The 15,245-nt window shown below is 46.1% G+C and overlaps 1 protein-coding gene across 1 annotated transcript in view; it reads left to right on the top strand.

Moving 5' to 3' along the window:
- The first annotated feature begins 9,382 nt into the window (after nt 1-9,382).
- KIAA1755 (KIAA1755 ortholog) overlaps nt 9,383-15,245 on the top strand; it is a 41,235-nt gene continuing 35,372 nt past the window's right edge. The window contains exons 1-2 of the mRNA XM_068524729.1: nt 9,383-9,659; nt 9,731-9,894. Of these exons, the coding sequence (XP_068380830.1) occupies nt 9,383-9,659; nt 9,731-9,894 (441 nt within the window). The remainder of the gene's footprint in view (nt 9,660-9,730; nt 9,895-15,245) is intronic.

The following is a 15,245-nucleotide window of genomic DNA, read 5'->3' on the forward strand; positions in this document are numbered from 1 at the left end:
AAAGTCCAGGACCAGATGGCTTCACAGGTGAATTCTATCAAACATTTAGAGAAGAGCTAACACCTATCCTTCTCAAACTCTTCCAAAAAATTGCAGAGGAAGGCACACTCCCAAACTCATTCTATGAGGCCACCATCACCCTGATACCAAAACCAGACAAAGACACTACAAAGAAAGAAAATTACAGAGCGATATCACTGATGAATATAGATGCAAAAATCCTCAACAAAACACTAGCAAACAGAATCCAACAACACATTAAAAGGATCATACACCACGATCAAGTGGGATTTACCCCAGGGATGCAAGGATTCTTCAATATACGCAAATCAATCAATGTGATACACCATATTAACAAACTGAAGGATAAAAACCATATGATCATCTCAATAGATGCAGAAAAAGCTTTTGACAAAATTCAACACCCATTTCTGATAAAAACTCTCCAGAAAGTGGGCATAGAGGGAACCTACCTCAACATAAGAAAGGCCATATACGACAAACCCACAGCAAACATCATTCTCAATGGTGAAAAACTGAAAGCATTTCCTCTAAGATCAGGAACGAGACAAGGATGTCCACTCTCACCACTATTATTCAACATAGTTCTGGAAGTCTTAGCCACGGCAATCAGAGAAGAAAAAGAAATAAAAGGAATACAAATTGGAAAAGAAGAAGTAAAACTGTCACTGTTTGCGGATGACATGATACTATACATAGAGAATCCTAAAACTGCCACCAGAAAACTGCTAGAGCTAATTAATGAATATGGTAAAGTTGCAGGATACAAAATTAATGCACAGAAATCTCTTGCATTCCTATACACTAATGATGAAAACTCTGAAAGAGAAATTATGGAAACACTCCCATTTACCATTGCAACAAAAAGAATAAAAGACCTAGGAATAAACCTACCTAGGGAGACAAAAGACCTGTATGCAGAAAACTATAAGACACTGATGAAAGAAATTAAAGATGATACCAACAGATGGAGAGATATACCATGTTCTTGGATTGGAAGAATCAACATTGTGAAAATGACTATACTACCCAAAGCAATCTACAGATTCAGTGCAATCCCTATCAAATTACCAATGGCATTTTTTACGGAACTAGAACAAATCATCTTAAAATTTGTATGGAGACACAAAAGACCCCGAATAGCCAAAGCAGTCTTGAGGGAAAAAAACGGAGCTGGAGGAATCAGACTCCCTGACTTCAGACTCTACTGCAAAGCTACAGTAATCAAGACAATATGGTACTGGCACAAAAACAGAAACATAGATCAATGGAACAAGATAGAAAGCCCAGAGATAAACCCACACACCTATGGTCAACTAATCTATGACAAAGGAGGCAAAGATATACAATGGAGAAAAGACAGTCTCTTCAATAAGTGGTGCTGGGAAAACTGGACAGCTACATGTAAAAGAATGAAATTAGAATACTCCCTAACACCATACACAAAAATAAACTCAAAATGGATTCGAGACCTAAATCTAAGACTGGACACTATAAAACTCTTAGAGGAAAACATAGGAAGAACACTCTTTGACATAAATCACAGCAAGATCTTCTTTGATCCACCTCCTAGAGTAATGGAAATAAAAACACAAATAAACAAATGGGACCTAATGAAACTTCAAAGCTTTTGCACAGCAAAGGAAACCATAAACAAGACGAAAAGACAACCCTCAGAACGGGAGAAAATATTTGCAAACGAATCAACGGACAAAGGATTAATCTCCAAAATATATAAACAGCTCATTCAGCTCAATATTAAAGAAACAAACACCCCAATCCAAAAATGGGCAGAAGACCTAAATAGACATTTCTCCAAAGAAGACATACAGATGGCCAAGAAGCACATGAAAAGCTGCTCAACCTCACTAATTATTAGAGAAGTGTAAATCAAAACTACACTGAGGTATCACCTCACACCAGTCAGAATGGGCATCATCAGAAAATCTACAAACAACAAATGCTGGAGAGGGTGTGGAGAAAAGGGAACCCTCTTGCACTGTTGGTGGGAATGTAAATTGATACAGCCACTATGGAGAACAATATGGAGGTTCCTTAAAAAACTGAAAATAGAATTACCATATGACCCAGCAATCCCACTACTGGGCATATATCCAGAGAAAACCGTAATTCAGAAAGACACATGCCCCCGAATGTTCATTGCAGCACTATTTACAATAGCCAGGTCATGGAAGCAACCTAAATGCCCATCAACAGACGAATGGATAAAGAAGATGTGGTACATATATACAATGGAATATTACTCAGCCATAAAAAGGAACGAAATTGAGTCATTTGTTGAGACGTGGATGGATCTAGAGAGTGTCATACAGAGTGAAGTAAGTCAGAAAGAGAAAAACAAATATCGTATATTAACGCATGTATGTGGAACGTAGAAAAATGGTACAGATGAGCCAGTTTGCAGGGCAGAGGTTGAGACACAGATGTAGAGAACGGACATATGGACACCAAGGGGGGAAAACTGCGTTGGGGTGGGGATGGTGTTGTGCCGAATTGGGCTATTGGGATAGACATGTATACACTGATGTGTATAAAATTGACGCCTAATAAGAACCTGCAGTATAAAAAAACAAACAAACAAAACAACTAATACTAAACTTTCATTGGGTTATTTGTATGGAAATATGTTAATATAAATGTTTCAGACATTACATGAAATTTCTAAAAATCTTATATGTTCTGGTATAATGTTATAAGTCATAATCCTAGTTACTACCTTAAAATGTATATCTCAGAAATAACTAATTTTCTTGTCAACTGCATTATTATGAACTTTCATCAAATTTTTAACTGTGGTCATTTTTAAGTCTTTTGTCATTTACAGACAGTTCTGTGTGTATTCTGATGCTATTGCAAATATGTTCCTATAAAAGGGTTTCATCTTTAAGAAATTCATGGAAAAGACTCTGACAAGTACAGGTTTCTGGTAACCGACTTTACTGCTGAAGTGAATGAATAAGCAGAACTGAATTTTCAGAACTCTAATGAAAAACTGATGAACTCATAAAAGTGCTAACAAAAGATCAAGATGAAAAAAAAATTAATTACATGGGACTGAGTGAACTGGTGAGGATGAGTATAATTTTTGTGACTTTCTGTCTGAATTAAAAAAAAAAAAAATCCAACAAGGACTCAGAGGCAAAGAATATACAAATCAATTTTCACCGCAAAGTAAAGGAGCTGTTACAGTGGAGGATTACTGGACTGAATGTCAATATTATGACATAGTATGAGTGTGTTTCGTGTTTGGTAATTGCAATCATTGTTGCTTTTGTTGTGGTCATCCATGTACAATGCTTGGTGTCAGTCTATTTATCTCTTGTAAAAATAAAATATAGCGTGTGTGTGTGAAAAAAAAAAAAACCCATGAAACAAAAAAACAAAACAAAAAAAAAGGGCTGGACTAGGAGGAAAAGAGATGGGGGGTGGGGGGCTAATGGATGGACTGAGGGAAGCAGGATGGCCCTCAGTGCCCCCTGCCTTGGGGTCTCCAGCCCCAAGTTCCCCTGGGGCCTTGGCTCCTGGTTTCCACTGCCCTTGGAGCTAGACACTTCTCCAGCCCTCCATAGCCCCCTTGCTGGTGGGTGTCCCTTCAGCCCCTGCCTTCCTTCTACTGTGTTCTCTACCCAGCAGCTAGAGGAATCTTGAAAAAAAAAAAGCTGATCACATTACTCCCTCCTTAATTCCCTCCATGGCTTTTCAGGGCTCTAAGGAGACAGTTCCAACTCTCTGTGATCTGCAGAACCCTGCCCACCTCTCCCATTTCTCGTGTCCCTGTCCCCCCTCACTCTGCCTCTTTTGTGCCTTCAACCCGCTCTCCTGCCACAGGACTTCTGCATGTGCTGTTCCCTTAGACTGTAATGCTCTTCCCTGCCTTCTTTCATTAGTTAATGCTTCCTCTCTTGTCAGATATCAGCTTAAGCATTCAGGGCACGTCTCCCAGACCCCTAGAATCTACTGGGTTCCTTTGATATGTACTCTTTTTTCCCTTTAACAACAATACCCCCATTTGTATGAAGTGTTCATTATTAAGATTTGATCCCTTACCACACTGTGTGCTACACGAGGGCAGGGACTCTCTGTTATGTTCACCCTGCTACTCCAGCTCCCAGTACACACGCTGTCCCTGGAATAGAGTGGGCAATCAATCAGTGCATCTCAGGAACCACTATCCCATGCAGGACATGAAAAGTGCTTGTGGCTATTGCCTCACAGCAGGCAAGGGAGGGAGCCAAAGCAGAGGCTACTGGTTCCATTGTGCAGCCGAGAAAACTGAGGTTCAGAGAATTTAGGCAAACCCCCATGATCCCCCAGGGAGGTAGTGGGCAACCAGGGACTTGAACTCAGGGCCCTTACATATATATCATGGGCTCCTCTACCATGGAGCAGTTTTAAGAGCAGACCAAGTAAGGAAGATAGTAGTCCTGGCTGGGCAGTGTGACACTGTGTGAGTCACCCCTCTCTGGGTGGATCTCCCTGCTGTAAATTAGGACAGTTAAACAAGTTAAGTTTTAAGTTTCATGGGCCCTGAGAGGTTTTGTTCTCATGGATTTCCTTCTCTGTCCCTGCTACCAGATTGTGGGCATCCTAGGAGAAGTTGGGACAATGTCTAAGGTACCTGTGTGCCCACAGGCGTCCTCCACTCCCAACCCAAGACCTGGTATCAGGGAGCTCACTTAAACATCATGTTTTCCCCTGCAAGAAGAGAAGGTCATTGAGGGAGAGAACCATGTCTTTTCTGTCTTTTTTCTTCCTACTATTTATGAAGTGGGCAATGATTATCAAAGCTTTTGTTGACTTAACCTGCATTTCCATCTCCCTCCTTCTGGTGTCTTTGAGAAGTTCTCCCCACTCCATGCAGTCCTGGTAGAGCTACCATCATGTGTTCCCACCTGAGGGGTGGGCACAAAATCTATGCTGGCCAATCAGATTATCCTTGTTACCCTGACCATAGTGATTGGTTCAGGAATAGACATGTGACCCAAGCAAGGCCAATCAGGATCTTCCCTAGAATTAGTATATAGATGTAGGGGAAAAAATTTGTTGTCATTGTACTAGGACCTGAGTAAGCCTGGAGTTCCTGGAGGCCTTCTTCCTTGGCCACAGGGAGAAAACCACCAGAAGAATGATGACAGAGTTCTGGCATTAGTTCTCACTTTTAAGACCCTAAATCCCTTTTTTATTTAAGCTAGGTTGAGTTGAACTTCTGTCATTTACAGTCAAGAGTCCTTGATGGGTAAGGCCAATTTCATCCCAGGGAGGCCTGGGTTATGTTACTGTGCCCTTCAGCCTCCCTGTTCTGAGTCGCTCTTGGCCCCCAGCCCTCACAATCATCTCTGTGTCACCCCCTACTGTCACCATCAGAGAAGAGAAGCAAACCACTCCTTTCCAACCCAGACTTACGTAGCTCAGTGCTGTGTTAGTTGCAGGCTCTGAGAAACAGAAGCCAGAAACAGAGTTAGAAGTGCAAGGGATTCATTGGGGGTGGTGCTTGTGAGGAGGATAAAGGGGAGAGGGAGCAGGGAGAGTCAAGGAAGAGCCTTCAAACCATGCCACAGGTTCGACATCTGTGAAAGGAAAGGGGGAGGAAAGAAGGATTGGGTAGAAAGAGCTTCGGCCTGTGCTAGAGCACTGAGGAAGTCTCAGCCAGCCCAATGGGGAGCTCTGGAACAGAGGCTGTTTACAGAAGAGTCCCATATCAGGCAGAAGGGGTAAACCCTTGTACACAGTGTGCTCAACCAGGGGCTGCCCAGGAAGCATGTGGCCTCAGTCACAAGCTGTATCCTGAGTCATCCACAACTCACCGAACTTCCTGCAGCAGGCTTTCTGTTGAAGGGACATGTGAGTGGCACACTCCATGGCTGATACAATACCTTGGAACATACTCATTTTAGTAAGGGTGTGTAGGGGGCAAGATTCAAACCCAAGCCTTCTGTCTGCAGAGCCTGTGTCTTCTCCAGTGTCAATCTTCCTTGTACGTTAGGGACCACAGATGGTAAATAAGCTTTGTCTGTAATGCCAGCTCACATTGATTGGTAGCAGCTGCCTGGGCTCTGTGTTGAGGAGGATTCTGAGGATGCTTTTAGGTTCAGCAGGAAGTTCCATGATTGATTAATGATGTCTACTGTGGGTAGGAGAGGGGTGAATGTACACACGTGTGCCAAGTATTTGCTATCCTGATAGTAGGAACAAATAAATATTTATTGAATGAATAAATTCTGAATCCCATGACATTTTAAAGAAATTAGGAAACTGTCTTCCCCCAAGTAAGACTGTCCCTTGACGAGATGTCCTGGCATCTGGCCCTGGGAATCTCAGAATCATAGGTAGAGCTGCCACTTGCCAGGGACCTATTATATGCCAGGCACTGTGTGAAGCCCTTTCAATGCATTATCTCATTGGATTCTCACTAAAATCTCATGAGGAGAGGATTATAACCTCCGTTTTATGCTGAGGGTACTGTGGCCTCAATCTGTGCAAGGCTACTCAGCACATCAGTAGCAGAGCCCATTTTCACATCCCTTCCTGGTTTTCTCCACTCTACCATACGTAAGACTGGTGATGGATTTTGTTATTTCTCCAAATTCAGTGTAGCAAGTAGAGCAAGATTCAGTTATTCATTTACCAAAGAGAGAGGAAATGAATACTTGAATAGTCCTTGGAAAATCCTTTGGAAATTTCCTGAGAGATGAATCAAATCCAATCCAGCAGTTAAGCCCGTGTATTTAGAGGCTGATTTCACAGCCATTCGTCCCTAACATAAACACCACCATTTTATGTGTTGTATATTAATTCTGCTCTGTACCAGACACAATGCAAAGCACCTCACACTCATTAATTTACTTAATCCCCACCATGATCCTATGAGGAAGTAAATATTATTCTCTCTGGCTTACAAAGGATGAAGCTGAGGCTCAGGAAGGTGAACTTATTTGAGGTCACACACAATATGAGGCCAAGGGTGTATGGATATGTATGTGTGTGTACATTTTTGGTGGGATGTGCACTTGAACCATCTAAGTAGAAAGTATTTTTGGAAGAACATGTGATAGTGATAAAGTTGCAAAGAATGTCAAGAGACCCAAGGAATGGACTTTATAATGAGCACTTGTGGTTTATATGCAATTTCGGATCCATTCCCACCCTTCATAGGCAACCTAATTTCCTTTTGGATGACCAGCTGTTCCTGATATGTTCAGGGTTAGTGGAACCTTGGGCACGTGGCCCAACGAGCATCTCTCTTTTAAGTCTTTGAACCTGTCAAGGAGAGACGCATAGCTTGGGATTCATTGTGGTAGCCCAGGAAGGTAGTTCGTACCATCATTTCTAGAAATGGATAGCCTTGTCCAATTTTGGACTCCACAGTTAACTCCTATCCAACTTTACATAACCTCTCTGTGCCCCAGTTTTTTTTTTCCTCATCTGTAAAATGAGGACAATAATAGAATCTTCATCATAACTCTGTATTACACACTTAGAGAAGTACCTGACACAGGAAAGTTCTACTTTGGTGTGTTTGTCTGTCTTGATGTAATTCCATCGGTCATCAAGGGTTTACAACTCATTCCTGCCAATGAGACTCCTGGCGCATCCACTTATCTGGTGCTTTTCAGAGGATGGACCCTAGCCTTCTCACTGATTCTGTGAGCACCCGATAACTCCACCAGTCCTTCATTTCTCTGCCTAACTAACTCACACTCAGTCCTGCTGCCGGCAAACCCAGAACACTAGATGTCATGTCAATTCTGTCTCACTGCAAAGCTGGAACTCTAGAACCTCCAAGTTACGATCCCCCCAACTCCCAGCGGAATTCTGCACCTGACATCAACAAGTCTGTTCTCTCGAAAACTCGGGTCTGGAGTAGTGATACCGAAACCATCCAGACCGGCTCTTGCAGGTTGGAGAGGGTTTATTTGATTGCTGAATACATACCATCGAGGGATTCCCCCAGGCTGAATGGCGCGGTGGAGCTAGTGGGGATTCTTAGTTCCGAATTAACAGTGAACAAATGGAGGTCCAGGGACGTGAAGGGACTTGTTGTTAAAAGTTACCTAGCAGGGGACACGGGTTCGAGCCCTGGTCTGGGAGGATCCCACATGCCGCGGAGCAACTAGGCCCGTGAGCCACAACTACTGAGCTTGCGCGTCTGGAGCTTGTGCTCCGCAATAGGAGAGGTCGCGACGGTGAGAGGCCCGCGCATCGTGATGAAGAGTGGCCCCCCGCTCGCCACAACTAGAGAAGGCCCTCGCACAGAAACGAAGACCCAACACAGCCAAAATAAATAAATAAATAAATAGCGTTCCCTTAAAAAAAAAAAAAAGTTACCTAGCAAGATGGAATGGCTCCTAGCTCGGGTTCTATCTGCTAAAAGACTGGTTAACCTATGTGGGTTGGGAGGTGGGCTGTGAAGGTTGCTTAGACTTTGAACTTAAACCCTTACTACTATACTCTGCTTTCAGTTCTTCACTTACTCCCAATTTTTTTAAGCTTAGTACCACCTCAGGGCCTTTTACATGCTTTTTTTTTTGCCTGGAACTCTGATTCTCCCCCCCCCCCCACCCCATCCCCCACTCTTCACCTAATTCCTTCCCCCTTTAGATCTAGGCTTCTCTCCTCCTTCCTAGACCACCAGCTCTAGGCTGATCCCCCTACTGTGCCCAATGCTAACATTTGTCTGTTTCCTTATTAGCAGTTCCCACACTCAGGTATTACTTTTTTCTGTTTTTCCGTTTCTTGCCAATCTTCCCCACTAGGTTGTACATTACCTGAGGGCAGGGGCTCTGTCTTGCCCTGGCTCAGTGCTTGGCACAATGTTTGATAAAGTAATGGGTGAATCCGAGAGTCATCCAACCAGAAATAACTTTAGTTATCGTCTAGTTTCCCAGTCTGCCTCCAAAGCTGAGGCCTAGCAGGGAACAATGGCTTGGCCACAGTCACACAGCCAGTCACTATTTGAAAGAAACAAGACCAGAGCTCACAAACAGCCGCCATCATCTCTAAGCCACGAGTTGGGTGGTCATGGTGGGGTGTAGGTGGGCTTCACAGGGGAAGGGCGTTGGGACATATGCTTACTCCTCGCCACCAAATCTAAGAGGCAGGTACTGTCATCACCATCATCACCACCATCATCATCACCATCATCACCATGACCATCAGCATCCCCATCTTACAGATGAGGAAACTGAGACTTATAAGAGTTGGTGACTTGATGGAATGCCCCAACAGGCAAGTGCATGAGGAAGAGATTCGACCCCTGTTCTGAATCCGAAGTCAGTACGCGCTTTGCCCAGTGTCTGGACTGCGCTGGAGCCTCGTTCTGTAAAATGGGCGCTTCCCGGGGATGGGCGGGCTGCGAGACAAGGGAGGCGGGAGCGCGGGGAAGGAGAGAGGAACAGCGCTGGCTCGAGTTCCCCTTGGCAGCCGCGCGGCCCTGGGCCGGGAGGGGGGCGTCTGGTTCTCATCACACGCCGCGGCGGGCGGGGTGGGGGAAAGGCGCCGGCTCCGAGGGGCGACCATTGGCCGCCGCCGGGTCCCACGCGGGGAGCAGCCCCCGCCCCTGCGGCCGCCCTCGGTGATGGCCCGGCCGGCGCCGCCCGCGGCTCTTCCCGTCTCTCCCTGTCTCCAAGTCTCGGTCTCCGCGCGTCTCTCCCGCACCCCTTCTCTCTTGTCTCTGTCACCGTCTCCCCAGCTCCCTTCGGAGATGAGGCAGGGGTCGGCGCCCAGGGCCAGCCCGCTCCGCCCGCTCCAGGGCTAGGCGGGGGGCCGGGGGCTGCACCGGACAGACCGACGCGCGGACCGGACCCAGTGAGCCGTCGCCCAGGAGAGGAGCAGCCGCCGCCGCCGCCACCGCTTGTACCCCGTCACCATGGTAATGCCTGCCAAGGCCTGGACCACCTTGCTCTGTCCCCTTTTGATGGGGCACAGCCCTCGAGGGGGTGTCCAGGGCAGACCCCCTGCCTTTGACACTGAGACGACCCTCAACTCCTGGCTAGGGGTCTGTGCTTAACTGCCTCCACCAGCAGGGGAAGGGTGGAGGGTGCAGGAATCCATCTCTGGCAACGATGCCCTCGCCATCTGTCCATGTGTGAAGTGGATGGAGTAAGATTGGATGTCTGGTAAACTTTGATACTACCCCACCCCATAGCACAGATCAGAGCTGGAAACCTACCTCTGGTCCTTGGACAAACTTGGGGTGGTGTTGCATTTCAGGCTTGGGGCTGAGGGTCAGATATGCCCACTGTCGCCACACGAGTTTGGATGGGGATGGGGGTTAAAGTCCCCTCTCAGCCCAGTCAGGTAGCACAGGGCAAGGAGGGTTAGGGTACAGAGTGGAGAGGAGGGAATTGCTCACCAAAACTTGGGGTGGTGTCGCTCCTGTAGACTCAGGGCAGCAGTGTCAGATCTTCACATGGGCCCGACATGAGGTGCTCCCATGGGAACTGGGTGGGGAGGTAGGCCTAGGGGAGGGGGAGGACAGAGGGCAATACCCCACACCGTGTCTTCCTGGGCTGGCACCTCAAGAAGGTTGCGGTGTTGTGTTTGTGTCAATATCTGGTAACAGAAAATGAAAGAAAAGCCTGTTAGCAGGGAATCTCAGCCCAGCTCCAGCCAGGCCGAGGAGCCCCAGGCCGGTTCACAGGAACAGTGGGGATTTGGAAAAGGGCTGTGGGGACAGGTCATGGCTTTAGCCCCTTGACTGTGATCGACCAGGTTGAATTTGTGTCGGCTGAATTTGTGCACACGCAGAATTCTATACAGACATGTTCACACATACACACAGAGAGCATCCAAACATGCTCCTACTGACTCACACGGCTGAATACATGTGCCCTCTCACACACGAGCCGTGTCCACCTGCTCTCCCAGATTGCTGGAATATGAGCGTACACCTGCATACATACTACAGACACAACTGCAAAACCAGGCTCCTAAATCCGTGTACCACAGGGCAGGTGTACACACACGTTACTCCTGGAGCTGTTTGGCAGTAATCATCATAAGCTAATGGTTATTCACGTCTCACCACAGGCAAGGCTCCGAGCTGGGCAGTTTACCTGCGGGACATCACGTAACTCACACCTACTCTAACAGTAAACCTGCTGGTGTCTCCATCCAACAGATGAAGACCCAAGGCTCTGGGAACTTAACTGGCTGCCCAAGGTCACTCTACCAGGAAGTGGCAGTTAGGACAGCCTGAATTCTGAACCTGACTCGGCTGTCGTGGCCACCCCAGAGCCACCTGCACCAAGTGGTGTTTGCCAAACTTTGCCTGGCTTCAGACTTAACCCAATTATTAGCTTTCGAATCCAGAAATTCCTTGCTGAACCCCAGACCCCTCAGATCAAGGGTCAGGCACTGGGTGGCTCCTCTCGAAGGGTGAACAACTCTTTTCTGAATGGGAGTGAGGGACAAGTTTTCCTCCCACCTTTGTCTTTAAATATTAAAGGTTGTCACCTGCCCATCTCTCTGGCATCACCTCTATACTCCAGCCACTCTGACTTTGGTTCAGAGAGCCTCTTGTGTTTCGTGCTCCCTCCTGCCACAGGGCCTTTGCACATCCTGTTCCTGCTAAGTGGAACACCTTCCCCTAATGAATTCCTATTCATCCTGTGAATCTCCACCCAAATGTCACCTCCTCAGGAAAGCCTTTCCCGATTCCCCTGACTTTCACTCTGGCATGCTGTATATCTCTCCTTCATGGTACCCATCACAGTTGTAATGTTTGTGGGGCAATCTGATTAATGGCTGTTTAGTGTTCTGGGGCAGCCCAAGGTCAGAGCATCTTATGACAGGGATGTAGGGTTTATCCCATCCCACATTTCTGAAATTTCAGTATCGTCATAACAAATTTTGCATATCCACTTACTGGATAAGGTATTATAAAAAAATTATAAAACTTACTGCTTATTATTTGCTTAATATTTTTCTTTAAATCAACTTACTTTATAAACTGAAAAATATATTTAAATAGGAAATTTTATATCATGACTATGAAAAATCAGTATTCATTGTCATAAATAGAAAGTAACTGTAAAAATACATACAATGAAGGCAAATATATGTTAGAAAATTCTGGCTCGATCAAGTTGGCTATGGATGATTCTAAGCCTGAGGACGATTTTCTTTTTCTTAAAAGGAGTAATAACTAGTGTCTGAGAGGTGTTCAAGATATATTGGCGCTGAACTTTCTCTTTGGTGTCATCAAGAGGACTGGGAGAGAATTGGAGTAACTTTCTTACTGAGATTTCACATCAAGTTCGTGTCCTCCCCACATCGTCTTGTGGGCCACCTGTGATCCCATCGCATGCTTTGAGAAAAACTGATTGAGTCCAATTCAGTTCATTCAACATTGTCAAAGTACTTACCTCATGGTGGTCCCCCAAAGTACCTACTGTGTGCCAGGCCCTGTGTAAGGATCAGGGCCTGGAGATGAGTCAGCCCTGCTCCCTGCCTGGGGGGCTTGCAGTCCCTGGTGAAGGCAGACCATTCACTGAGAATTCTGTGCTGTATGTTGGGTAGTGGGAGTCCGTCCCTTTGCCTAGAAGCACATGTATCATGAAAAAGAGACGCGGGTCGAGCAGGGCTCTGAAGGGTGGGAAAGAGCTCACCCAGTCTGGAGAGGGGTGAGTGGGAGCTCAGGCAGTGCTTCCCAAAGTGAGGAACCCACCATGGGTCCTAGGAGGGGAGACTTTTGATGGCACTGAGATGCACATTTTTAATATAGCTTTTCATCTTAATGGGTGTTAGGAAGTGATTTAAACAGCACAATCACATGATAATAAATACAAATAAATTTAAGTTGAAAATGAAGTGACAAAAAGACTAACATGCAGTAAAGAATTAATATTAAGGAAACAATAAATTAGGTTAGGTGAACAGCAAGAAAAACTCATGAATGCGACGCATGGGTCTTTGGGAAGCCCCAAGCTACAGTGTTGTGTGTATTAGACGTAGGAAGGGTATGCTGGGTGTAGATTGATGGGCCTCTAATGCCAGGCTGAGTTGCTCAGACAATGGGGAGCCACTCAAGATCGTTGAGCAGTAGAGGGTCACAGTTGGATCTGTGTGTTAGAAAGGCTATTGTCGTGGCCAAAGGGGAGCCTGGCCTGGTGGCAGGGAGCCTGGGGAAGAGGCAGAGGAACTGGGAGTTATGTGGGCAGGTTCATACCCCAGCTCTACCATTTACTTGGGCTCAGTTTCTTAATCTGTAAAATGGGAATAAATATACCCATTCCCGTAGAGTTGTTGGGAAGATGAAATAAAAGAATGTACAAAAAGTTCTTAGGATAAGGCATGCCACAGAAGCCTTGCTCAGTAAAAAGAAGCTCTAGTAAAATTGTTATTATCCTTATGTGGTTTAGGTGGGGGATGGTGAACCCCAGGGCAGAGGCAAAAGGGATAAGAGGGAAAGGAACAAACACAAAACTAAGGCCCAGAGAGGTGAACTGACTTGCTCAAGGTCACACAGATGATACATAACAAGGCTGGACTTGAATGTGGGTCTTCTAACGCCCACTTGCTTCTCAGTTCACTGCATCTGGGTTGTTTTTCCAGTTTCTGAAAGGTTTTATTAAGGAGCCAATTCTCACTCATACTTCCACCCACACAAAAAAGGATTTAAAGCAGGAGAAGCTTTAGTTGGATGTGAGCAATAACTTCCTGGCAGCCAGAGCAACAGAACGCTGGGTTTAGACTCTCCATCCTGGAGAAGTTCAAGAGGAGGGCCCCCGGTAGTTGAGCCTGGTGGTCGCAGCTTGACACCCACTGGGCTGCATCTGGCTCACAGATGTGTTTGGTTTGGCCAACCTTTAAAATTTTGGGAGGTTTTACTAAAATTTCAATAGACCTGGCAATGCTGGGCAAAGGCAACTCTTGGCTGGAGCTGATGAGATGCGGTGTGCGCCCCAGGCCCCACCACTCCCTATTGTTTCCCTGACACTGAGGCCGACTGTCAGGGGCCACTTACCAAGGGGCTAGAGGGGTTATTTTCTCACACTTGGACCAATTCCGTCTTCCATGTCAACTCTCAGGCCCCCGTAGGCATTTGTATTTGTGGCTGCTGGTTTAGGCCCTCCCTGGACCTGAGTAGGGAGATGGATGAGACAGACCTTTGTAACCTTTCTCACCAACTGTGAGTTAACTGATCCCATTTGGGAACCATCCCAGCTCCAAACCATCCTGAACCTGATTGTACCTTGAATTCTAGAAAGGCCCCGCTTGGAAGGGCCCTTAGAGATAGATAAGCCCAATGGTCCCATTTTACAGATGGGGAAACTGAGGCTAAGATAACCCAGTGAGTCAAGGGTGGAATCTCACCTTCCCTAGGCGTTTCTGCCACGGAGGAGAGCAGGGGTTGAAGGTAGTAGCCCTAGGACACTGCCTACCTCAGATTTCCTCAGTTCTCTCTCTTCCCAAGCTAGGAGGTGTCGATGCTAAGTGATACTAAAATCTTTGCCTGTTGGAGAAAATGGATAAATCTGGACCTTTAAGAAGAGTTCAGCCCACCTCTCAGAAGGCCCAACTAACAACATCTGGTGAGACCATTTAAAAAGGGAACCAGACTTAAAAACACACACACACAATCACACTTTTATATCCCCACCCCCAATTATAAGAGCTCTACAGTCTGGTAACAGAACGTTTGGAAAATCCAGCAACTATGAGGAAAATTAAAACTGTGACTTACAAGGCCCCTGTCCCTCACAGCCCTCAGGGGTAACTGCAGTTAACACTTTATTTCATGGCCTCTCGGCTTACACACATTTTTACACAGTGGAGATCACACTGCATGGGAATTTTTTTAAAAATTCCAGTGGTCAGAAGAGTAGTTACTGCTGGACTGGGGGCTTGGCCTGGGAGGGGGCTTCTTTCTGGGGTGGCGGAAATCTTGTCTGTCCATCTGGGTAGTGGTTCCAAGGGTACATACAGAGGTAAAAATGCATCAGCCTATGCTCTTTATACTTGTTTATTTTACTTGATAAGACTTAAGATCACAATAATAATAGAGGCTCATTGCAAAGACATTGATCAGAAATTTACAAACACCTGTACTCCCACTCCTCCCCTGCCCAGACAGGATTGCTGGGAACAGACACTCTTCTGTGTCCTTTGGCACCATACAAGTTTCCTTGGGTCAGTCCAGAAGGTCTGTGAGCATCATATAGGCGCCAGCCCCCTTGGTGGGCTCCATCTCTGGCCCTGAG

Source organism: Eschrichtius robustus, chromosome 16 (genome assembly GCF_028021215.1).
Source record: "Eschrichtius robustus isolate mEscRob2 chromosome 16, mEscRob2.pri, whole genome shotgun sequence".
NCBI classification, from domain to species: Eukaryota; Metazoa; Chordata; class Mammalia; order Artiodactyla; family Eschrichtiidae; genus Eschrichtius; species Eschrichtius robustus.